This window comes from Meriones unguiculatus, chromosome 16 (genome assembly GCF_030254825.1).
Source record: "Meriones unguiculatus strain TT.TT164.6M chromosome 16, Bangor_MerUng_6.1, whole genome shotgun sequence".
NCBI lineage: Eukaryota > Metazoa > Chordata > Mammalia > Rodentia > Muridae > Meriones > Meriones unguiculatus.
In genome coordinates, this window is record NC_083363.1 from 21,964,784 (window position 1) to 21,991,388 (window position 26,605).

Here is a 26,605-nt window from a genome sequence, read left to right on the forward strand (position 1 = left end):
GATCAGGGTTCCAGAGGTGAAAAGTCTCAAGACCTCATGTGCTTATAACCTTCAGGTAGTAAGAGTCTGGGACTGTGTGTGTCCCTGTAAGGCTTCCTCTCCTACTTCTTCATCTCTTCCTATAAAGCCACAGGACTCAATATTTGGAAGTCTACTCTAATGAGGGTCTAACTACGCATCTCCCAGAAATCTCAGCTCTAAACAGGAGCCAAGTTGTTCCTATCCTATTTATATGTCACAGTGAAACTTAAATGTCAATTCCTAAAGCTTTGGGGGATGCTTAAATGAGTTTATAAACCACAACAGACATTAAACTAAGATCAGGGATAAAGTTTCCTCAATGCTTCCTCAACTTTTTATCTTAACAAGGAAATAAGTAGAAATACTCTCTAGACTTTGGCATCTAGTTACACAAGACTATTGTTGTCTCTGACCCGTGTTCTCTTCTGCCCATAATCATTGTACTTGCTTCTGTTGCCTCACTCTTTAGGTTTTGTTGTCTTTGATTAGCAAAAAAGCCCCTTTCCCAGCTGTCTCACTAGTCCTTCAAAAGAACCTCAGCCTTTGCACCATGGTAGACTTTTATAGAAGCCAAAGATCTTTTGTAATGGTCATTCTCTATGCTCTAGATTTTTCGATACATAGACCAAACTACAGCTTGATGTTTCAAGGAATCATCTCATTGAAATAAGAATTAAGTGATTATGGGTGAGCATAGTCAGAATGACTTGACAGTTCTCTTCTGAAGAGTTCCTCAAAGCAAGGTGTGTGACATTACTCCACCCACATTACCTGGAACTTGTAAGAAATCAGAACCCACTGCTAGACAACAAGACAATGAGAAAGTGGGAGGTGATGCTGACTCATGACAGTTATAGAGTCACAATTTTTTTCTGAACGCTAATTCCATAAGCAAGCAAAAAATACATTTCATAGTACAAAAACATATTTCAGGCCAGTTTGAGAAAGCCATTTTATTGACTTTGCAATGAAGTATTTGTTAATCATTTTTAGAATCATTTTAACTACTACTTATCTGAAGGTTCTACTTAAGAATCAAGCAGCTTTACTTGAGCTTCTAACTTCTGTACTGACTTTCTTTCTGTGAAAATGAGGGACAGGAGCAGGACAATGTGGGGACAGCAGAGCACAGGTACAAACACAAAGGATAGTTAGATCCACACTTCCTAGTCTCCAAGCGCTGCCCTGAATACTTGTCTGCCTTTTGATAACTGACTTTTCTCATGTCATTTTTTTTTCCCCAGATACCTTTATCAATGAATGTGTCAACCTTTCTGGCATACGACCAGCCCACAATAAGTTACTGTGGGGTCCATCATGAACTTCTCTCCCATAAGCCCTTTGAAACGAATGCACAGGAAGATACGATGGAAAGCCACCTAGAGACTGAGCTGGACTTGAGCACAATCACGTCAGCTGGCCGCATCAGTGACCATAAACCACAGCTGGCTTGAGCGAGCTGAGTGGTAGCCCAGGCTTGCTACCGAACTGTAACCTCAACGACAGAAAGAGGATAATTTGTTCATTGCAACTCTCAAATACAAAACAAACAAAAATCCCCTGTTCAAATAAACAAAATTCCAAGATTGGTTCATGAAATAAAAGAAGACATGAATTGTTTCAAGTCTATACTTTGTAATGAGCTAAGTTGTGCAGTATTTTTTTGACTTTGACAGAGAATGACCCTGAAAAAAAAATCATTTTTTTTCCAAAACTCATCCTACCTATGTGTAAAAATTGTACAGCGCTAATGTATTTTTCATATTATAAAGTTTCAATTCTAGGAACAACTGATATGTACAGTACCATAATTTAATTATGCTTTACTTTACAAACTTTACACCTTTCAGTTTCTAAAATTTTAAATTAACAAACATTATTTCTTGTGTTCTTGAGAGTTACTTGGTTTTGTAGGGGCTGTTTTGTTACTGCGTTTGTGCCCAGAAACCTTGACTCTGAAATCTGTGCTGTGCGAACAATGCACGATTTTTATCATTATCATGCTTACTGCATAGAATTTTATCTACTTGTTCCAGAAATAATACATTAACCAAAAAAAAAAGAAAAGGTTTTAATTGTTCAGACGTCTAAGAGGTTCTTCAATTACTTAGACAGGTCTTTCTTATAAATGAAAAAAAAAATCAGATTTTTTTTAACAGTTCTTCTAAGACTTAACTGTTGCCTTGAATTACAGCCTAGTTTCTAAGCAGTGAAATGTAATGATAAAGAGGGATATTTTAACAAAATATTTCCGAATGAATGACTCATTATTTCATTCTTTTGAGTAACCATTGTTAGGGATAGGGAAAAGCGGAAAAGCATGGACCAAACATCACTGGAAACAAAGGTCGTAACCACAGCAACAGACTCTGATACACTTCAAAGGTGCAGCTACAGTGACAAAGAAAAACTTCTGCTACATCTCCTTATTGTCAGGCCAAGGTGGGAGGATACAGCATAATTGTCCAGTAGCAACTTTTTCTCTTAATTAACCCAAAGTGGTTTATCTAAAAATAACCGCAAGTCAGTTCAAACTGTGCCTGATTCTTAAGGCAAGTTTTCATTTAGAAGGTAAAACTATATTTGGGAACATCTCGAAGGAAAAATACAGAATTTTTTCTTATTGGGTGCCACACCTGAAAAAGAACTTTTAAAAATCTGGTTCTTTCGGTATAGATGTGCCATAGTGGAGAAAACTCAGCGCCGAATAGACTGTAACAGTCTTCTGTTCCGTTGTTTATGCTGTTGTTCATTTGGGGATTTAGCTACAAGTTATTCAAAACAATAACCGAGAAATGTTGAACATCAATCCAAACCACATATTGGTCACATGGTTATGTTTTAAACTGAATTAAATTCATATCAAGAAAACCTGGCTTTTCTGCAGCTGAAATGACAACTTGTTTCTGTTGTCTACCTGGCAGGTTATTATTGGAAAAATCAAGTTTGCCCATGATAATCACACATTCCTTTTGGGTTTTTTGTTTGTTTTGTTTTGTTATTTTTAAAGAACATTTATATATAACTGCAAGTGTCACAGCTACATAAGGAAAAAGCCTTCTTTTTTTCATGGTTTAACTTTATAATCATGACATCAAAAGTAGAGGCAGAAAACATCAATCTGACAGAAACCAAACACAATAAAAAGTTACTGAAAAAGTTAGTGAAAGACATTGTCAAACTTAATATTTTATCCCCTTCTATGAAATGCTTTCTGTATGCATCTAATTTCACACAGGTTGATCACAGCAACTTTAAGAGTACTACCAGAAAGGAAGAAATTCAAAATTGTAAATTCAAAAATCTGTTGAAAGAAAAAGAAAGCAAAGTATTGGAAGGAGCAAATATTTACTTTAATGTAACTACAAATGTCACGGTACTTGTATCAAATATTTAGCATCCCAGATTTTGTAACATATTTTGCATAAATTATTTGCTATTCAATATTTTTGTTATTTAAGTCTAATTTTAATCTTAATTGTTTTCCAGTTTCTTATTTCTTTGCAATGTATTATTCTGATTGTTCTTGATCCCTCACACTGAGATTTAGCTCTGAACAAAATTTGAACTGGGTTACAAATCTATTCTTTGTAAGTCTGAAATCAAATGAAGAATTTTATTATATAAACCAAAAAGTCATTTGCAACCTTTTCATTAGACATCATTCTCCCAAAGATAAAATAGCATTAATTTGTAAAACTATGTACCTTCAAAAACTTCTTCCAGACACATTTCAAGTTGAAAAATGATAAAAAAAACCCTTAAGACTCCAAAGAGCCTTAAAAATATACATACACTCTTGATTTCCTGATGCAAACCACTTTCTAAAACACTTATAATATACCATTTTTGCAAATTCTTTGAGAATCTCATACATCTATATAAAATATGTTGATCACACTCACCCCTCAACTCAGCCCCTAACTCTCCTAGACCCACCCGACCTGTATCCCCGAACCCCTTCCATCTTCACGTCAACTCTAAATATCCAACCTAATGAGTCTAACTCAAACTGCCTGTGTACGCCTGTGTGGAGCCATCAACTAGAACATGGTTGACAGGGACCATATTCCTAAAATAACCCTGATTTTCCTCCCGTATCAGATGTTCCTAAAGCTTTTCATTTCATCTACAGTGAACTATCAATGGGAGCAGTCACCTTGGAACCATGTCTGGGATCATCCTGTGTCCACAGCTATAGTAAGAAGCCAACAACTGAAGAATTTTGAGATCTTTCACATGTGACATTAAGCCCAAAGGGTCGTTAAATAAGTGGGAGGTAATTAATGTTAAAATCTTCTAGAATAGGAGGTATCTACAGTCTTAGCACATATAAAATTTATGTTACCTTGGATAAAAAAATTTTTATAATGTCTCTTTTTCAGTATTTACCATTCTCCTATTTTTTCCCTCTAGCCACCTTCCAAACCTCTGTGTTCCCCCCTTTTGGCCACTGCTCACCTATCTAAACAAGTTTGTTTTTTTTTTCTTTTTTTTATTTTATTATTATTTTTTTTATCAGTTACATTTTATTAACTCTGTATCCCAGCCGTGTCCCGATCCCTCATTCCCTCCCAGTCCCTCCCTCCCTCCCTCATCTCCACCGTGCCCCTTTCCAAGTCCACTGATAGGGGGAACCTCCTCCCCATTCATCTGATCCTGTTTTATCAGGTATCTTCAGGACTGGCTGCAAAGCCCTCCTCTGTGGCCTAACATGCTTGTCTGGTTGTTGGAGTTGAAAACTGGAGTCTGAGCCATCACAGTTACAGCAGCAGCCGCAGCTAAAACACAGGATAAACCAGGCAGTATTTTAAGGTTTACAAATCTCGTGAATCGTCTCTTACAAAATTCTTGAATTGTCTCATTCTGCCTTCCTAAACAATCTTGTGAGGACACACTCATGTCCCATAAGTTGACACTCATCCAAGGACACAGAGCTGATGACCAATGGGTGGCATTCTCAAAGCCCAGAGGCCGTTTTTCCATTATACTAAAAGCTCCTCCTCTCTGGCCAGAACCAGAAAAATATTAGAGACAACAGACAGAAGACATTAGACATGTCATTTGGTAAGCTCCAACTCAACTTAGAAGTTTGTACAATCTCTGTGTGGAGGGAACTCTGCAGACGAGGCTCTAGTTTGCTTGTGATGAGCCTTTGTGCAGAAGTACTGCTAGCTACACGCTTACACACAAGGTCACTTGTGAGCGTATAGCTCACCACCCTCAAGATATGAGACAAGCAGGTCCCAGAGCGCGGAAGGAAAACAGGAGCCACAAGAAGAGAAACTCAAAGCAGTCTGCACTGAGATTATTTAGGTGTTTATAAAAAGTCCACAATACAGAGCTGATCACACTTTCAACTAAGTGCATGTTTGACTCCCAGTTAACCAGAAAGACATTTTCTTTCTTCTTGTGTTTTGGCAAGATTTTTTTAAACCATGAATTTTTTTAGAAGAACTATATAATAGAGAACTTTTTACATTTGTAAGAAAGATAAAATATCATTATTCAAACAGACACAGATACCATTAAAATTACGACGTGCCGTGAATATTTTGGGGTTTATCATAGCTTCATTTCTGCCCCCTCCTGTATGTTCTAGAAATCTCATAAAACCAGCAACACTTTTAATATAAATTATATTTTGGAAAGCAACATAAGCCAAATTTAACACACAAGAAAGCATAACCCAGCTTGAACTCAGATCTGTCTGATTTCAAAAACTGCTTAGAAAATGCAAAACTTATTTGCAAAGATATTTTCTAAAATGAACTGTTTAGGAGGGTAAAAATACACTTGATTTTGACTATCCCTGTCTTCTTGATACCAACTCTCAATCTAAACACTAAAAATAAGCAAAGAACCTGAAAGAATAGAAACAGAGCTGGTCGGAACTGTTAGTGAGCTGGAAGAAAGAAAATCAGATGCGTGGGTAGGTAGCCTGTGATCAGGGAGACGTGGGGAGCCTGGCTAGGTATCCGGCAATTCTCAAAAGTAAATCTAGTAACATCGGCTGTGTATGTTTGTGCATGTATGTGCGTGCGTGTGTGTGTGTGCATGAATACAGTAGAAGCCAGAGCTCAACCTTGGATGTTGTTCTTCAGCTGCTGTTCACTGGGACCTAGGAGAAGCAAAGTACACTGGATTTGTTAGCCAGCAAACCCCAGGGATCTTCTGAAGTCTGCATCCCCACCAACAGAACCCATCATCGTTTTTACGTGCGGATGACACTCACGTTTTCAGGCTTGGACAGCTAGCACTTTACCAACTGAGCTATCTCCCCATCCACCTCACAGCCCTGAAGGGTTGCTCACACTGAGTGTCAGCTTAACATGTCAGAGCACATAAACAGACTTGCTTACAGTTCCTGACAGGCTGGCTTTGCAGTGAGAATTCAGATACACTGTTGTGGCAGGAAAAGTCTCCGACGGCACCCAGTACCATATGAACTCACAACAGCTATGCCCGAGTTGAGGACCCAGGATCCAGGCTCTCAAGACTGTGACGTCATCGCGAGGGTAGAGAAGGCTGGCAACACAGCAACTGTGCTTTCACTTGAAAATACGATGGGGGAAAATTCAAGAGCGAACACTAGAAGGCTGATGGGTTAAGTTTTATGCTGTTCTGTGACCCTTGTTAAATTTTATTGTGAGACTAAAAAGCAGCTATATTTATTTTTTTTAAATCAGAGTTAAGTTCACATTTTAAGAGGTCTTCAGTCGGTTGCCGTTCTGTGAGGGCACCGAGCGCACCAGCTCGCCAGGGCTTCCTGAGCTCTCGAATTCCTCCCTCCTCTCTCTTAAATGCTTATAGATTTGGTTCCATATGTTTGTCTTGCCAGAAAGATGAATGAAATTTTTTTTTGTACAAGTGTAAATTAGAATATATTTTAAATGCACAGGAGACCCTGTAATAAAGGGTCCTTGCAGTAAACCCTTTTTGTTCTCTAATCTGAAGCACCATCCACTAATTTATCCATAGGAAACTGATCTTTCGTGCATCTTTGGGTGCATGATTCAACCCCTATATCACGTCACAGGGGATGTCTCATGGTGCCATCTTAGAATCTGATTATACATAGTGAAGACTTGAGGCCAGCTTCTACAGCACTCTACAAAAGCGATCCCTTGCAGTCAGTTCTACTTATTGATTTTAATCTGGCTTAATGTGGAAAGGCTTATGAAGCCAGAATAATAGTTGAGAATTTTATATTCGTTTGTTTGAACTTTCGCCAACCATCACATCTTTAAAGTTATTAAGAGGCTCCAAATGGCTAGATTTACTGAGTCACAGTCTCTGAGACAATGCCCAACAAATGCATTGTTAATATAATACTGTGTGTTATATGCCAAGGCACTGAATCTAGAAAAACATTGTTCAAATGATTTTACCTTTTCCCATGTTGTGATATCACCTTTTATCCTAACCTGAAAGTATTAGCCCTATGTTTTATTGTAGCAGTTTGAGCCTAGTTTTCCAAGCCTGGCGGAACATATGTCTTGACTAGCAGAATACAAAGCAAAGGGCAACACTGAAGTTGCTTGGGGCGCTTCCCACAAACTGTTGTTTGAAGACTTGGCTTCTGTAAATCTCTAGAGAGGCAGATTTGAACCTGCCAGCTACTTCACTTGTTAGCTACTTTTCCGGGTAGTAATTTAACAGTTTAAAGGCTGGAGGTAGAGAAGGGCAGGAATTCGTTTGTAGAGATCCCCGTGCGCATCCCCTGAGTGGTGGCTAGGTCCCTGCGGAAATGAAGAGTCCCACTATAAAATGGTGGCTGTCTTTGGGACTGCAGCCCTTTACGCTTGGCCTTGTTGCTCTCCCAGATAGGGTCTATTCTGAGGACTTGGTGAAGGCAAAGAAGCCTTTTATTCATATGATAAGAGAAACTGGAGGACGTTTCCTCTTAGCTAGAAAACGTTTTTCCCCAGGAGCACGGCATCATGGATTGCTAGTGTGCCTGACATAGCCAGCATTATTTTCTCGCCCTCCCTGAAGCCATCTTAGAAAAGAGTGTCAATAGAAGAAACTAGGGACAGTAGTTCAGAAATTGAGAGTTCAAAAGTTGAGTGGAGGATCCATACCCAGATTGTCACGCTCCAAGGACGTGCTCCAAACACACACAACACATTTTTAAACAAGAGAGATGATTTTACACGATACAACTTGGCTTGTACGCGTTTAGTTGGGGGGGGGGAGGTTAAATGTGGCACAAACAAAGTAAGTTCCATCATTCCAAATTGGAACATTACATTGTGTAAAGATACCCCTGAAATCCTAATGGAAACAAATGTCACGGCACTCTTGAGGTTTTACGCATTATTTCCTAAAAGGAAGGGTAAAAAAAATACCTGGACCAGTAAAGCTGGCCCAACAGCTAACGGCACCTTTCTCCAAGCCTGACACCTAAGCTCAATCCCTAGAACCCAAGTAATAGTTGGAAGGAACTGTCTACTTAAGTTGTTCTCTGACCCCCACCACTCTCAAACACCAGACACACACACAAATGTGAACACAAACACATGAGTATATACACATGTACACATGCGCACACAAGACAAACCACACACATGTATATGCACACAAACATGTACACACGTGTGTGCACACACATATATACACATAGACAAGCACACAAACACACTACATACACACACACACACACATACACACACAAGGAAAAACAGGAAGAAAAGTTACCAAAACCCCTTCTAAATAAAAATATACAAAATATCATTATGTGTCTTCATTTCCAAACATCTAAGATTTATTTTAAAATTATAACCCAAATGTAAGTAATTATCCATATTACCTAGAGCTGACAGTAAAAATGGAGGCTACTCAAAACCAAAATTTTGTAGATGACTAGTTAATAAAGTAAACAAGTACAACTAATAAACAGAAAATATCGATAACACAGTGTCATGAAATTTCAGCCAGCAAACAGGTCATCTGGGTTGCGCACTATTTCCCCTGAATCATTTTAGGTGACAATAGTCTATTTGTTCTGTCTCTTCTGTGGTTGAGACAGAGTCACACTCTCTGCAATCCAGGCTGTCCGGGAACTCACTGTGTACCCCGGGCCTGCCGCAAACCCATGGCAATCTTTCTGTCCGGGAACTCACTGTGTACCCCGGGCCTGCCGCAAACCCACGGCACTCTTTCTGTCTCAACCTTCCAAAAGCTGGGATTAGAGACGTGAAGCAGCACGCTTGGCTCACAGAAATAGACTTTATTTGTATTAATACTGAAACAAATAATAAGGGACCTGGGAGTATGCTGCGTAAAACAGATCACCCTTAAAGCCTTCACAATAGAATACATGATTTAAATAAAAATAAATGTGGAGAAGGTAAAATGATTTTTTAACTTCTTTCTAAACTCCCGTATTCAAAGCTTTCTCAATCTGTTATTCACAGTAATTCTTAAGTAATGTATTGATGTCATTGGTGTTTCTAGGAGCTTTGCATTAAACTAGCCATCTCCATTTCTCCCTAAACGTGCAAAAAATGTAATATGTCTAGGACCTGACATTAGTATTTCAATCTAAAACACAATCTGAATGTGCAGCATACTCGTCAACATGTCTGTTCAGGGAAACTCTGTTACTCACACCTATGAGTGCCGTTACCCAACCGTGACAGTGACTGGCAGAGCCGGGCTACAGATTTAAAGCAATTAATGCTCCTGAGGGTCAAGAGCCTCCTTGACCACTCGGACTCCACTACCATAGTGCACAACTTTCACTCAACCTCTCTAGAATGATTCTGATTGTGAAGAGCAAAGATATTCCTGGTGTCGGGGTTTAAGATATGAAAGACAAGGAAGAGGACAAGGAAACAGAGGTAAGTAGGGAAAGTGGATTCTGGATCAGATGATCTTATCATCTGCTAATAAGCCTCATAAGGATTAAAGCAGCAGTTCGCAGCAAACGCCATCAACAACCACCGGCGCAGATGCTGAGGGAAGGCGCACAGGTATTTGTACTTTTAAATATCTCTACATAAAGACTTTCTGGAGAAAACAACTCTCTACTACATTCATTTTATCCTTGAAATTGTTCTAAAAATATTAATCTCCTCTATCTTTCAATAGCCTGCCCAAAACACCCAAGAGAACAGTTTGAAGGGCGGCAGGATTTATTTTGGCTCACGCCGTCAGAGAGCTCAGTCCATAGCCCTTGATTCCATTTCCTCTGCTTCTGTGGGGAAGCTGAACTTCACAGCATCAGATGCACGGGGCCGAGGCTGCTCCCCTGCGTATAGAAATATGCGGACAAAGAAGGGCGGCTCCAAGGCCAGCTAAGGCCTTCATGACGGGCTACCTCCATCGAGGTCCCGACCAGTCACGGTCAGCTAGCAAAATATCACCACCACGTGAGAAATAGCCTCCTCCATGGGCTCCCAGGGGCAGGAGGCACTTCATAAATGAACGATTGCAGACATCCTTTAAATCTCTGCTGATTTCCTCTTTAGCAAGCCTCAAGCCGACTGTTCTGACCTAACATTGCCTTTTCCTTCTAGCTTTTCCCAATCAGCACACCTCTGCAAAGGAATAGCATGGGACAATGATGCTGCTGTTTATTTGTTTTTAATCTTTCCCTGCCTCTGAATTCTAGTTATGGAATTTTTTAAAAAATGAACTTGACATGGCATTTTGACACTACCCCTAAGAACTAGAAGAATCTCCCAATACTGTATTTTTTATAAGATAGGTGTGCAGTTTGGGGCTGCTTCTTTTTAACTCTTTCATTTTTTCAATTTAATGGTTTTCAGATAAGCTAAAGTCACCGACAGTATAAGTATTGCAGTTATGAAAATGTGGTTTTGTTGACCATACCTTACTTTCAGAGACCAAAACTTCAGACATAACTTGGTGGCATTTGACCATAACTGCCACCAAGAGGAATGTCTCCTTGTTTCTTGAAAGTGTGACTTGAAATCAAATAGGTAAAAATAAACAGATCACAACATGGCCAGCTCAACGAAACACTACAGAACGGTTACTCTTCTGCCAAGTGTTTCATATTTACTAGTTCATTTTGTTCTGATTATTATGGATAATTGAATAACAAGAACTCTAGGAATTAAGTAATGTCTTCGCCTTAAGAAACTAAGAAAAAGGATGAACCAAAAAATTAGAGAACATGAAGCTGGTAAAATATGAAGTAAGGATTCAAAAGTAAGAGATGGATATATTGACAAAAAAAAAAAAAATCCCTACTAACTGCCTCCCTGGTGCCTACCTCATTAGCAGCACTCTTGAATCTAAAAATCTATACATTTAATCAGGGACATTTTCTCAATATAATTGATACACTGTATAAACTGTGTCTAGTGAAATGTCAGAGTCTCTAGGAGACAAAGACTGAGCAGTGATAATGCCCTGCTTCCCATATTAGAAAAGAGGGAGGAGTTACATTTAACCCTTGAACAAAATCAAAAGGCTTAATTTAATACCTGCAGGGGGCAAACAGCAAGCACAGGAGAATACAATTTTTTTAGTAGAGTGGTTGGTGATCCACTGGGGCAGAAATGAGGACAAATTTACAGCTTAAGACTGGTAGACTGGCAACGTGGTGATGAGAGAGTAGTAAAGAGGGAAAAATATGTTTTCAGTTAAGAAATTGTTATTCTACTAGGACCTTATGCATCTGAGAGACAAATGCCAGCTTTAATTTTTGTGCCATTTGCCTAAAAGCCCAGGGTCAAATTTTACTTGATCACAACAGATCTTTTGACTTTTCTAGATTGGCACAAATGTTTGCTATATTTTCCTCAATTCTGTGTCTTCATACTTCCATTCTGCACAGGGTTCTTTCTTTGGAGAGGGACAGAGCAAGCCTAGTAATTCTCTGTGGGAATAGCTCTTAGAAGCTTTCAATAAAGTATTGATAATCCATTCTGAAGACTACTTCAAGTAAGCACATTAGTTTCATATAATTGTGTGGATTAAATAAAATGACTTCTGAGAAGCTAACCATTAAAACATCTTCATCCAGTGTTGTGTGAAAACGTGGCCTAAGACTGATTCATTTTCTTTTGTTTTTCAGACATTTCATTCTTTAGGTAAGTACTGGTGATCACTAATCAGAATTTTTATTCCATAGACCAAGTCCTTTTGATAGTTACACTCCACTAATAAAAAGGCTAACAGAAAACGGGCTGAGAGTAAAAATTCAGAATGCTTTACGCGAGAGAGACAAGCCGGTACTAGAACTCAAATTCACTTAGAGTGACCTTTCACTGGAATAAACCATTTTTATAAGCGTGCCAGATGTTTGGCAATATGTAGGGCTGTATTTGCACTATATATGAACAACTATCAATTAAGCCTTTATTTTAAAGGTCTGTTCAAACATATAATTCAACTCAAGAAATCAAACAAAAAACAAACAAACAAAAAAGATGCCTGAGCAGCCACTTTAGTTGTTTATAACTTTTTCAGAGAAAGTTCAGGCTGTCTTGAAACTGGTAGCAGACTTTTCCCAAACCCTGCCTCAGGCTCTCGATTGCTGGCTGGCAACACACGACTGGGTCACCACATACTTAGGTAAAAAAAATGCTCTTACTGAGTTTTTCTTATCACTTGGGCTATGTGCGATTAGCTATAGAGACATGACAGCTACAATTTCTCATGAATACTCAGTGCATTTCTTTTTTACACAGAACCTGTGTGTTTATCTGTGTATATGTACATGGACACGTGTGCATTCAGCTCTGTGTATATGTGTGTTTGTGTGTTTTTTATGTGTGTGTCTGTGTATGTGTATGCTTGTATGTGTCCGTATGTGTTTGTCTGTATTTCTGTGTGTGTGTCTGTATCTTTCTCTGTCCACATGTGTGCCTGTGTATGTCTGTGTGTGTGCCTGTGTATATGTGTGTGTTTGTGTGTGTGTGTCTGTGTATGTGTGTCTGTCTGTGTGCCTGTGTGTCTCTCTCTGTATCTGTGTGTATGTCTGTGTGTCTGTATGTGTATATGCGTGTTTGTGAGTATGTATGTTTGTCTCTGTGTATGTGTGTGTGTATATGTGTGTGTTTTCCAAAAGCCAACATACGGGTCTTCCTCAAATGCTAACCACCTTGCTTTTGAACCTGAACCTGGCACTCACAGACTGGACTATCTGGACGGTAAGCTCTGGGGTCCAGCTTTTCCCCACAACACACACTCTGCAGTAGGGGAATATGTGCACCCGCCATCACTGCTGTCATTTAAGCAAGTGGTAGGTGTCCAAATTTGGCTCCTCATGCTTGTGTGTCAGGTAGTTTTACTGAATGAGCCATTCCCCTAGCACAGCTATGTTTTTTTCTCTTTCTTTATTTCTTTCTTTTTTTCTGGTGACACTTCTGTGGGTTTTTTTATTCAAATTAATCATGTTACTTGTTTACATTGCTATAATATGCCAAGGTGTATGCTAACAGTCATACAATGCCTGAAAGTTAATGAGGAAGCATGACTTACTCCATTATTTGTAAAACTGAAGCTTGTTTGAAGGAAGGCAGGAAATGAAGAAAGAAATCGGGAAAAGAAGCACAGGGTAAGTGTTATTTAAGTTCATGGATGGTGGCAACTCAGATATGACAACAGGCTCCACCCCTCACCTCCTGCTTAGGGTCTAGAAGTGTCTGTGATGTTTATAAGAACTAACTTCTGAGACACAGGGCTCATGTTTTCTCAGCCCAGGACCTCCCTGAGAAAGCTGCTTCTTTTCTTCTAAAGTGAAGCCTCAAACATTCAACTTGGCCATTCCATGATGAATTCAGCTCATGTGCAATTCTAATTACTAAATAAAAGTAATTACTCAGTGACAGTGGATTGTCGGAAGAGTTTTTCTTTGTTTTCTATTTAAAATGCCCATGGAAGTCATACCTCTATGCCAAATGCCTGTTGTAGTTACAAATTTAGGACTCTGGTATGTGTGGTGTGTGTGTTGCAGGGGGAGGGAGGAGCTGAAGGTTGTCTTCGAAAAGTTATGCTGACCCACGTAACTTAAGCTTTCAGTACCAACTAGTTATGGCATAAGACATTTAAATGAGTGAAAATTATATTATATGTAGAGGCTTTTGTATTTTATTTTATTACTGAAATGTTTCAAAAAAAAAAAAAACAGAAAAGCACAATGGGTTCGCCTAAAGCAACAAATATACTCATATGAATTGTGTCCTCCGTCCTTAACTTTGAGTGGTTCCCCTTACAGACACCTCTTTTCTAAATCAACATTATTCTCCAAGGGTTGCATTGTTTATCTGATGCTTAAGGGAGCTTTTGTTAAATCCTAAAGAAATCACCATTGGTAACTAAGCTTGGCTGAAATAAAATTAGTGAGAGCAGCAGTCGGTTCAAGGTGTTGCCTCCTGATCTTTCTTCCTAGGAAATGCAGTTTTAATTTTAGGGTTCCAGAACATCAGTATTCCCATGAAGGGAGCTCTTCGTGAGCAAAGCTATCTTTATGAATACCGAGGGTAAAGCACTTAATCTGGAATACTCTTCAAGTTATGGTGACAGCCTTTGTGTCCAGGCAGTCAATCAGAGTCCCCAGTACACGGGTTATTATGTTCACATGAGTTCTTCCTCTACTCTAAAAAGTTATTCTCACTGTGGTTCGTGCTGCATGGCAGGAGATGAGTCCACAGCATGATTCTTTGGACTGTTGCTCGCGCTACTAAATATCTGTAACATCTATGATATGAGTACTTTGGTATCATTTTAATTCTCTTTTATTTGGGTGTCCAAAGATAATCGCACGTGTGTCAATGTCCATAGAGGCCAGAAGAGAGTACTGGATTCCCCACAGCTGGAGGGTGGTGACAGGTAGTTGTGAACCACCCAACATGAGTGCTAGGAACCAAACTCGGGTCATCTGGAAGAGCAGTGGGCACTCAACCACTGAGCCTTCTATTCAGCCCCAATAGATGTCTCTACGTGGCATGCATGCATGGTCTCTAAGTTGTTGGTGACTATAAATTACATCACAGCCTTGAATTTTGGAAGTGTCATGATTGATCTTCTGAATTCTAGCTAAGAGAGCAAAAACCGGAGAAACTCCGCAAGGAAAGTGTGCCTTTAATTACGTGGGGGACTGTTAAGATGAATGTGAAATACTGATATTTCTACTTCTGGGTGGAACAAAATGGAGCGGAATGGGTTGTTAATGATGCAAAATTGGGCAAATGGATGGTATCTAGAAAGGCTGAGAGATGCTGAATAATTTCTGTCTATCTGGGCACGGCACACACCTGTTACCCCAGCATTGAGAAGCTAATGCAGGAAGATGCTGGGTTTAGGGTCTGCCTAGGCTACAGGGCCAGACCTTGCCTCTAAAACAAAATGATCTTCTCCTGCCAGTCAGAGATTGTGAGCCACCGATGGTAACACTATCAGGATTTCCAGTCTAAGACTGTCTACCATTCAGCTTCCCATTGGTGTCCAGTGACCTGTGGGGCTGCATAATAGGGTATCTTAAACTAATGATCGAAAGGAGATGGGACGTATCACTTTATTTTTGTTGCATTTCTCACAGCATATAAAGCCTGCTATAAATTTAATCCTCTAAAAATCCTGCCTTTAAATCATTTGATGCAACAAAAGATGTGAGAAAATGAGGAAAAGGGAAGAACTAGATGAAAAAGTGCTGTGCACATGTCATGATTCATGAGGAAGAAGATGATGGTCCAAATGATCATTAATCATCTGAACAGTGAGAGGGTAGACCTTACAATTCTCCATGCCATCAGGGCAGGCCATGATGACCCTGGTTATGGAAAAAAAGTAAACAAATAACAATACCATATTTTAAAAGGAAAATAGTCTCTAAGTCACTTCTCTACCACATGCTTCTGTCATGCTTTCCTTGTCTGACTTTAACATCACATACAACATATACACATACGCTGAAATAATGAATATAGCAAGAGTGGAAAGAGACAGGCACATGTCTCCCAATGTGAATATTCTAAAATTATAATAGCATTTTATTAGCTTGCCAAGATTGTAAATAAGGTTATATTGAACTCAAAACCAGATTATACAAACAAACATAGGTTACAAAATAAGTCTTCATTTTAAGTAAATAGAATAAATATGCCAAGCTTGAGAAAATTCCGACCTGACACAAAATTTCTCCTTGACAAAGCTATGGTGCTTTCTATAAAAGCAGTGCTTGTCCTGTTAGTCCTCCTGTGTCAGGATTTTGGTGATCCCTTGAGAATAATCAAAGACCAGCCCTGACATGCCTGTGTGTGTGACATTCAATAAAGATCCAGTTATGTATGGGTGAGAATGTCTTTTCAAAGCTTTTCAGAATCATGAGGTGATTTCTGTCATTTAGAAAGCTGCCTGTGGATGTGTCTTAGAATGTAGTTAGTGTGTGATTACTGGAAGGGATGGAAGGAAAATGGAAAACCTCTGTTGGATATCCCTACCTTTCTACAGCCTCGTGGTATTCCAAACAACACACCGGTCTACTCAGGAATGCCACTATAATTTTTTTTAATAAGAAGAAAGTATACACACTTATTCACCTGTCACTGATTATAAAATGCCCAAATGGTCAGTTTCTTACCAAAGGATTTAAGCCATTTCATTACAGAAGAAAAATTACTTAGAAGTAAGAGCCCTGGTTAGCAATGAATTATGTACAAGTCATTCAGGCAGAGTATTTCAATCACTTTGGTATTTTTACCCTCCAAAAAAAAAAAAAAGTGCCAGTAATGAGGCATGAAAAGCTATTAACGGGACCATTCACACACCAAATAGATGTTGTTGTCGGTTTGTTCTCTCATGGAAATAATGAACAACGGGTTTATTTATAACTAGTAATTATGATAACACACCTTCGTTTTCCTTCATTTCGTTATAGTATAGATATGTAGCGATTGTCTTAGTTCATACCCAGCCTAAAAACATTTGCCCATAAAAAACTATAACTCCAATGTTTCTTTGGCCTCAGGTGTAACTTTTATGGATTTCGCTCCCTTGTCTCGATGTCCTTTCAATTTTTTCTTAACGTTTCCCATCGATAGTACTTATCTGTATACTGAGCTTAACAGAAGCTAAAGTATGAATTCTAAGTCAATGGAAAATACATTTGTATAATACGTGCATAAGCACTATAAAGTGACGTTTCTCAGCATTTACTTAGTAAGTTCATATTTTTTTTTTCCTGAAAAAGGAAATAAATAGACCCAGCAAGGAAAGATAAGAAAGGCTAGCTTGCTCTCAGAGAGAACAAATTAGGGCAAGGGGATGTGGGAGATGACTCAGCTGGAAAAGTGCTTGTCACACAGACATTGGAGACCTGAGTTCAAATCTCCAGCCCCTACATGCTTGAATCTATAATCCCAGTGCTGAGGAGAAAGGAGAACACTGGAGGATCCATGAACCTCAGTGGCCAGCCAGACAAGCAACCCAGCAAGCTACAGATTCAGTGAGAGACCCTTCCTCCAAGCATAAGATGGAAAATAAATGAGGAAGAAATAAGATCTCTCTCCCTAGTTTCCTTCTATCCTTAGGTGTCCAGCAGGAGCCTGGGCTTTTTCAGGTACTCTCCCAGGAAGCTCAGGACCTGTGAAGCAGGGTATACCATGATGTAGTCAAAGGAGCTCACAACTCTGAAAGCCAACCCAGACAGCAATGAAGGCCTGGACTGACTTGAGCAGATTGGTGGCTGCTTCCTGAGGAGCTGGTAACAGACGCTGGCTCAGAGCTCCATAACCAAAAGAGGCAGAGGCAGGAGACCATTGTTTTCTAGGCTGACAAAATGGCTCCCTTGGGAACAGCCAGTCGCTTGCTGCCCAAGACTGGCACTGTGGTGGGCAGAGCAGTGTTAGAAAGATGGTGGCAGTGATTGTCCGGTGACACGCTGGATAATGGCAGAAGCAAGCAGCAGCCAGCAGCAGATGTGAAACAAAGACTTAGAAACCTTGGGCAGTGGGAGAGGTTTTGAGGGTGAGTATGTTTGATTCACTGGAGCTAGGGACACCAGGGATACTTCATTTGCATATAACAACACAGCCCTATCATAAGAGGGGGAAATCAGTACTAATTATCCTTTGGATGAGGGAAGAACTCCAGGTAAGATTAAAGGTCCTTAGTTGAAAGTCAAGACACAAGAAGACATCTCATTAGCATGGGGTGGGTTATTTCCAGGAATCTCTAGGTGCTTTCTGAGCAAATTTCTTATCAGGAAAGGGTTTGGCCTGCAATCTTCCCTGAGGGCTATCTGACTCTCCTTTTCCCTGATTAGGCAGAGAGGGAAGCCTTAGATTAGAGGAGCTGGGAAAGGGAGTCCTTCCTCTTTAACTGAGCTCAGCGGCTATCCAGAAATGACAAGTTTTGACCTTGAGAGCAGGATCCCACGCCTTCTACACACATATACCTACAGGTAAATTTGCCCACCCACCCACATAAACACCCGCACTCACCACACACAAAATAAATAATAGAGAATGCTTTGTTTCATTGACAAAACAATTGTTTTAAAAATTTGAGAGCAGAGAAGAACATTTTTATTTATTTATTTATTGCAATTTATTCACTTTGTATCCCAGCTCTAGCACCCTCCTCAATTCCCTCCCAATCCTGCCCTCACTCCCTCTTCTTCTTCCCTGTCCCTTGCCCAGTCCACTGATAGGGAAGGTCCTCCTCCCCTTCCATCTGACCCTAGCCTATCAGGTCTCATCAGGACTATCTACATTGTCTTCCTCTGTGGCCTGGTAGGACCGCCTTCCCCACCCCCTACCTCAGGGGGAGGTAATCAAAGAGCTGACCACTGAGTTCATGTCAGAGACAGCCCCTGTTCCCATTACTAGGACACCCACTTGGAAACTGAGTTACCATGGGCTACATCTGTGCAGAGGTTCTAGGTTATCTCTTGGTTGGAGTATCAGTCTCAGAAAAGACCGCTGGGCTCAGATTTTTTGGTTTTGTTGCTCTCCTTGTGGAAATCCTGTCCCCTCCAGATCTTTCTATTTCCCCCTTCATTCATAAGATTCCCGACATTCTTCCCAAAGTTTGGCTATAAGTCTCAGTATCTGCTTTGATACCCTGCTGGGTAGAGTCTTTCAGAGGCCCTCTGAGGTAGGCTTCTGTCCTGTTCCCTGTTTGTTTGTTTGTTTGTTTGTTTGTTTGTTTTTCCCCTCTTCCAATGTCGAACCTGTTTGCTTTCCTGAATGAGGATTGATCATCTTACCCCAGGGTCCTCCTTCTTGCTTAGCTTCTTTAGGTGTACAGATTTTAGGATGTTTATCCTGTATTATATGTCTAATATCCACTTATAAGTGAGTACATACCATGTGTATCTTTCTGCTTCTGGGATACCTCACTCAGCATGATCTTTTCTAGATCCCACCATTTGCCTGCAAATTTCATGATTTCCTTGTTTTTAATTGCTGAGTAGTATTCCATTGTGTAAATGTACCACAATTTCCATAGCCATTCCTCAGTTGAGGAACAGCTGTGTTGTTTCCAGATGTTGTTGTTGAGCAAATCTCCTTGTTGTATACTTGAGCATCTTTTGGATATATGCCTAGGAATGGTATAGCTGAATCTTGAGGTAGCACTATTCCTAATTTTCTGAGAAAGCACAAGATTGATTTCCAAAGTGTAAGATTGATTTTTCAGGTGGGCCAAAAACCTCAACATAAAACCAGACACACTAAACCTGTTAGAAGAAAAGTGGGGAAGAGCCTTAACCTCATTGGCACAGGAGACAACTTCCTGAACAGAACAACAACAGCACAGGCTCTAAGAGCAACAACCAATAAATGGGACATCATGAAACTGAAAAGCTGCTCTAAGGCAAAGAACACTGTTGCCAGAACAAAACAAGAGCCTACAGACTGGGAAAGGATCTTCACCAACCCTGCATCTGACAGAGGACTAATATCCAGAATGTATAAAGAACTCAAGAAGTTAAACAGCAACAAATCAAGTAATCTAATTAAAAATGGGGTACAGAGCTAAACAGAATTCTCAATAGAGGAATATAGAATGACAGAGAAACGCTTAAAGAAATGCTCAACCTCATTAGCCATCAGGGAAATGCAAATCAAAATGACCCTGAGACTTCACCTTATACCCATCCAAGTGACTAAGATGAAAAACTCAAGTGACACCACATGCTGGAGAGGATGTGGAGAAAGGGGAACCCTCCTCCACTGCTGAAGGGAATGTGAACTTGTACAACCACGTTGAAAGGACCATTTCTTTTAAATGTTTTATTTCCAATCCTATAATAATTTTTCTTGGATAAATACTAATTTTATTTTTCAGTTCCTGCTACACAGCACTCTACCTATACCATACCTATATACTGGACTCTGTCTGGACTTGTTTGGATGGGACTGAACAGGAATCTGTGCCTGTCACAGAAAATCACCTTTAGCATAGCATATAAGAACTGTGTTTCATAACTACATCCAGAAAGTTAAAAGCCTGGTGGTAAGTGGTTATGTTTTGCTTCTAATGAGGAACACAGCAACATCCTCTCTTCTTGCTATTGTGGTTCAGGAATCTAGGACTATTTTACATTCAGCAATACTCCAGCCAAAAGAGGCTTCCACTTCCTGTAGCATGTCCCAGCTTTCTCATTTTTCATGTTCTATGAAAAAAAAATAAGGATTTTCCTCTCTGTAATTCTACTTGGTTAATCCTGCTAAGTATATTCTTTACAATAAACAGTATAAATTATCTTGGGAGAAGCAAAGTGCACAAGAAAATGAGCTAAGGCTGCCATTATCTAAAATTATTCCTTTTCTTTTCTATTCTTTCCTATTCTGACTCTTCCCTGACTCCTTTTAGATCTACCCCACCTTGTTTTCCATCGAAATCCATAGCCTTTATTTCTCCTTTGTCACAAAACAACAAGCATCTAAAAAAAGGAAAAAAAAAAGATAAAAATAAATAACTCCACAAAAGGAATAGGACAAAACAAACAAATGGTGTGGGGGGGGAGAGAGTCAAAGGCACAAAACTACACATAGGCACAGAGACACACACATTTGCACAAATATACCATAAATACACAAAACCACAACCCTTACTATAGGTAGATAGAGAAAGAGATAGAGAGACAGATAGATAGATAGATAGATAGATAGATAGATAGATAGATAGATAGACAGACAGATAGATAGAGATACATAAGAGACCTGTAAAGTTAAAAAAAAAGCCCTAGCAAAATATTATGAGACAAATCATCCCTAAAAGTATAATTGAGTTCATCATGTGTTGGCCATTGACTGCTGGGCATGGGGCCTGGCCTTAAGACTGGTTTATATACCCACTGAGATTCCATTGGAGAAAATTAGCTTTTTCTTTGCAAGTGGTTATCAATTGGAGATAGCTTCTGGGTTAGAGGTGGAGGCTTGTCTCTACTGCTTATAATTCTCTCTGGCTTAGGCCGAGGCAGGCCCTCTGCGTGCTGCCATAGTCTTTCTTATAGCATGTGACCTTGTCTGAACCTACTTTTCTTCCTTGTCTGAACCTACTTTTTCTACCTACTCTCCATTATTTTATTAATGATTCATTCTTGGTCTGAAACTTATCTACTAATTGTTGAGGTAAAAAGAATGACAGAGAGAAAACACAAGCACTTTTCTTTCCATACATGGTTCAAATATAAAGCTTATTAAACAAAGACAGACATATTTACTACATTTTTTTCACCATTGAATACATATTTTTAGGTGCTGGATTGAAAGAAATGAGTACATGTTCAGAAGAGCTTGCGATGGTTGAATTTTAATTTATCAGCATTTTAAAAGGTATTTTCTTAATATAGGTTTAAAATATTAGATATGATGTCATTAAGTCATTCTTTTTTAACTAAAATTTACCATGTTTTATTCACAGTCTAGTTACCCATCATAACCATGCCCAGACATTCAGTCTCTACCTCCTTGGTACCCTCAGACTCCTTCCTGAGTTGCCCTTCCCCATGTAACACCAAACTGAAGGAGCAGCATTTTCTCAGTGATGTTCAGGATAAGTTCCTAAAACACCTTAAATACCTAAGATTTGATTTAAACCGTTTTATTCCATTGACATTGAGACAGTTAGGGTTTAATTGTGAATCAACTTCTGAACCTAAAACCAGTTGCACATAATAATATTAATAAAAAAATAAGCAACACTCCCCAGTTATTGTTTTAAAACTGTTCTAGCTTGCTTCTCTGTCACATGATAATATATTCAACAAAAGCATTTTAGGAGAAAAGAGAAAGGTTTGTTGCACTTACAGGTGACAAACCATGAGAGAAGCCTAGGCAGGACCCTAGGGGCATGAACTGAAGTAGAAACAGAAGCGGATGCTGTGGAGGTACATTCCTTCTCAGCCTTCTTGTATGACCTAGGACCATTTGCCCACAGGAGACTTGCTGACAGGACGCTCTGATGGAAGCATTCCCTCAAGTGAGGTTCCCTTTCCCCAGAGGACCCTAACTTGTGTCACATTGACCAAAACAACAACAATAATCAAAACAATAATGGGAAGAACAGAACGCTAACCAGGACACTCATTTAAATCATTTTGAGGTTACATCTGTGAGTATATGCTTCATAGGAGTTTGTGGGGGAGATTAAATAGCTGCTTTTTCCCCCCCTTTTCCCTACCCTGTTGAAGAACTGAGTCAGATCTTATTAGATTCAACTCTTTTCCAGTTATGACTCTGGGGTCACAGGAACTGCAATTGTTATAGTGTGGGTAATTTACCAAAAAGGTACTATGTTGCAGTATTTAAAGATGTGCCAGGAAATAATACTTTTTCCCAAACACAGAGGAGTGTGAAATAAAAAAATACACCTCGAAATTTTAAAAAATTCTTCCAAAGAGTGGCTTTTTCATATGATGGAATATTGATCATTCAAGTTGAATGGCAACCTTAATTTAATATCAGAACTTTTGAAATGTCACCATCAAAAGTAATATAAATGTCGAGGCATGGGCCAGTCCTCTCTTGGAAAGCAAGAAGCCGGGGACTCACTTGGACATCAGCCTTCCTTCCCTTCCATCCCTTTCTCTGCATTCTATAAGTGAGTTCTCATACAAAGTCTTTACTTCCGCTCTCCAAAACAGCTCAGATATCTAGAAAGATGCTGGACTGGAATTGAGATTCTGAGGATGAAGTTTACATGAAGGGAACAAACAAGTAACATCAGAAACTCAATTTTACTTAGAATGGCCAGCTCAGATAAATCTGAGCATCTTAAGCCCTAGACATCTGAAGCCAGTGTCTGTACACGCCTGCGTGTGCATGCGTGTGTGCGTGCGTGTATACACATTGATGTTTTGTTTTGTTCTGCTCTATTTTGAGAAAGTCTTTCACTATGTAGCCTTGCCTGCCTTGAACTCAGGCTGTCCTTGAACTCAGGGAGTTTCTCTGCCTCTCCCTTCCTCCTGCCTCCTGCTGTTTCTGTCTTTGTCTTAAAGACATGCACCACTGTGTTCAACTTCATTAAATTGTTATGAAACTTGAAAATAAATGTATACAACACACTCTATTCATCTTGTTTATATGGCTGATACCTATCCATAAAAGAAAAACCAAAAAATAGAAAATTACCACTGCTTCAAATATTCAGATGATAAGTGACTTTTTACGCATATATGCATCTTTCTGTGTATATATTCATATAGGTGAGTGAACTCCTATTCAAATATTAATTTATTCTATGTTTAAACTTCCATACACTAATACTCATTGAGAACTTATTATGTTCAAGACATCTCTGTGGATTCAAAGAGAAGAATTAGAGGGCAGATCAGGGTCAGAGGAATGCTTACATGAGACTCGGCTCTAATTCAAATTAGGAGCTTTAATTATAAATAATGGAAAAAACAGTGATTGAAAACCCGAGCTGTGTTGGAGTGCCCTAAGCAATAGAGTAAAACATAACTCCCTGCATTGGATTGCTTGGCTTTCACCAAGGTCAACTTGCTCCTTGAACTTATGATTCTTTAACTAAAAATATAGAAGATATTTAACCATGTGACCTTCAGATTCTGCAAGCTCCAACATCAGGGGAAAAAACTTATAGTCCATAAGTTTGATTTAAACTGGAAGCTGAAAGCTCATACTTCACCTGCAATGGCTTCTTAGATGAACAGCAATGCCAGCTAACCCAAATCCTATCCTCCTTTTCCCTTGCTGGATTCCAGGCTGATGGAGGCAGGGCTGGCAGAGGTGGGGCTGAGGAATAAGGGCTCGCAGAAAGACAGGACACTTGTGGAATTGTCTCTGCACCCTCACATTTGCAAATATTGGCAAAGACAAAGACTGAACATAAGAGTGATTAAACGAGAAGCTCCGAAAATTTCAATTATGAATTCAAGACGTTACATGATAAACAGTAAAGTTCTACCATTAATTTGCAAGGCCTTCATTTGAAAAAAGTTTTGTGATAAAAATCAAGGTTAAATGAAATACTGTGAAGCTGTACAGTTAAGCTAATAATGAGAAGCCTCAGGGATCATTGCTAGCACAGGTGTTCGATCTATTTATTAATGGCTTGGAAGGATGGCGAACATTCCAGATGCATATTTGCATGAATGCAGAGATATTTATAACCATCAGAACACATGAACTACTGCTTTTCTTGACCCATTCAAGAGCAATTATTTGATACACTGTGGCAAATGGTCAACAAGAGAAAGTTCCTCTGAAGTGGATTGGGATTACACAAGTTTTCTTAATATGATAACGGCTACAAAAAAAAATAGTTACTGCCTTGCAGGCAAGAGTGGGCACATCTAAAACAGCTGCGTCACAAACATCTCTTTACGTAAAGGAAAGACCCAGAAAATGGCTGAATAAATTCAGGAAAATAATTACCTTAATCTGAGACTATTGCTAAAAATTCTTAGAAGAGGTTTGCTCAGAGGGAGGACACTGTTGGGGAAGTTGCACACTCCCTAAACCACACACTGGTATTATCTAGGGATGTTAGCGCGTCACATCAGCCTTCATTACTCTCCAACACCCATTCACCAGAAGTGCCAGCTATATCTGCGGTGGAAATAACGGTAAGAACACTCCCTTCTCACCTCTGCTTTGCTCTTTTCTAAATGACATTTCTGACATCGATTTTTGTGTGTGTGTGTAAATTTTCCTGTATTGAAGACCTTGGCACCCTGAGAAATCACAAATAGTTCTTTCTCATAAGATAGAATAACCTCAATCATAATAGCACTAATTCAACTATAGCCTCCCTTAACCCTACTATCACTTAATCGTTCTGCATGTAAGAGAAAAGCTTAAGTATAGTATTGTACATTGGCAAAGAATAATACAGTTTAAGTTATAGGTCATTTGTTCAAACTCTCTTCTGTGTGCCTGTTTTATCTGAGGAGTGGCCGTAGTGAACCTTGTAGGCTTTCCTAAACTGCCTTTCTAGGAATGTGTAATAATACTTATAGTGAGTTTAAAAAATAGGGTTTCATAAAGCCAAGACTGGCCTCAAAATCACTGTACATCTCAGTCTGTCCTTGGATTTCTAGCACTCCCCACCTCTACCCTCCAAATGCTGAAATTAAAGGGTTTCCTGCTATGCCAAACTTAAAATATTAAGTTCTATTTGTCTCTTTGTTGCAGTAATTTACTCTGTAGCTCAGGGTAGCCTTGAGTTCACAGGACTCCTTCTGCCTCTGTCTTCCAGTTTTGGGGGTTGTCAAATAAAGCATTGTACCTATTGTGGTACTTTTAAGACTAACTCGCCATTTTCTTGTGATTTTCTGCTAGGAGGAAAATGCATTGAGCACAGCACAAACATAGCATGTGAGAAATGCTTACCTAGACTTCCAAACTTCAGAGAAAGGGAAAGGTTTTATACTATTTGAAACTAAGAAGCCATAACTTCAGTGAAGCCAGATGTTAATGAACATACCACATCTTCTTCAATTAGTGAATCTATGGACAACAGGGAGATATTTTGCATCAATAATGTAATTTTAATTATGACACATAATTCTATTGAACATTTAATGGACTACATACCCATGTAAACATAACTTTTATAATTTCTTAGGAACCAAAAATTTATGTTACTAATTTTATATTTGCTTTATTTTATGGCTTGAACTAAAATAGATCAAACTCTAAGATGTGTGTGTGTTGATGTTCCATCATCTGCTTTTTGTTTATTTTTTAAATTTATTGGTTTATTTGTGACTTTGAGTTCCTTGTTACTTGATATTAACTGTACAAAATAATGGACTTTATTATGAGTTTTCAAGCATGAGCAAAGTATTTATGGTATTTTCTCCAGCTACTCTCACATCCTCACCCTTTCCCACTTCCCTATTTTCACACCCACCCTTCTATGTGTCTAGCTTTTTTTTATAAACTCCAAACACTGCATTTGTCTTTCTGAGTCTTTCTTTCTTATTTCACTTAACATAATGATCTGTTTCCATTTTCCTACAAATGACAAATTTTGATTCTTTTTTATTTTATTCTTAATAGGTGGATAATACCTCATTGTGTGTATCTGACACATTTTCTCTACAGTGTTCATCCGTTGATCTGCACCTGAGCAGATTCCATAGCACAGCAACTGTGGCTAGAGCCACAGTGAACATACATGAGCT

At 39.2% G+C, this 26,605-nt stretch overlaps 2 protein-coding genes across 3 annotated transcripts in view; one reads left to right on the plus strand and one right to left on the minus strand.

The window, feature by feature from the left end:
• Window positions 1-5,909, plus strand: part of Lrrtm3 (leucine rich repeat transmembrane neuronal 3) — a 181,716-nt gene extending 175,807 nt beyond the window's left edge. Inside the window, exon 3 of the mRNA XM_060369421.1 lies at window positions 1,266-5,909. Within this exon, the coding sequence (XP_060225404.1) occupies window positions 1,266-1,475 (210 nt within the window). The 3' untranslated portion in view covers window positions 1,476-5,909. The remainder of the gene's footprint in view (window positions 1-1,265) is intronic.
• Window positions 1-26,605, minus strand: part of Ctnna3 (catenin alpha 3) — a 1,666,920-nt gene that overhangs the window by 1,169,765 nt on the left and 470,550 nt on the right. The gene's annotated exons all lie outside the window — the stretch shown is intronic.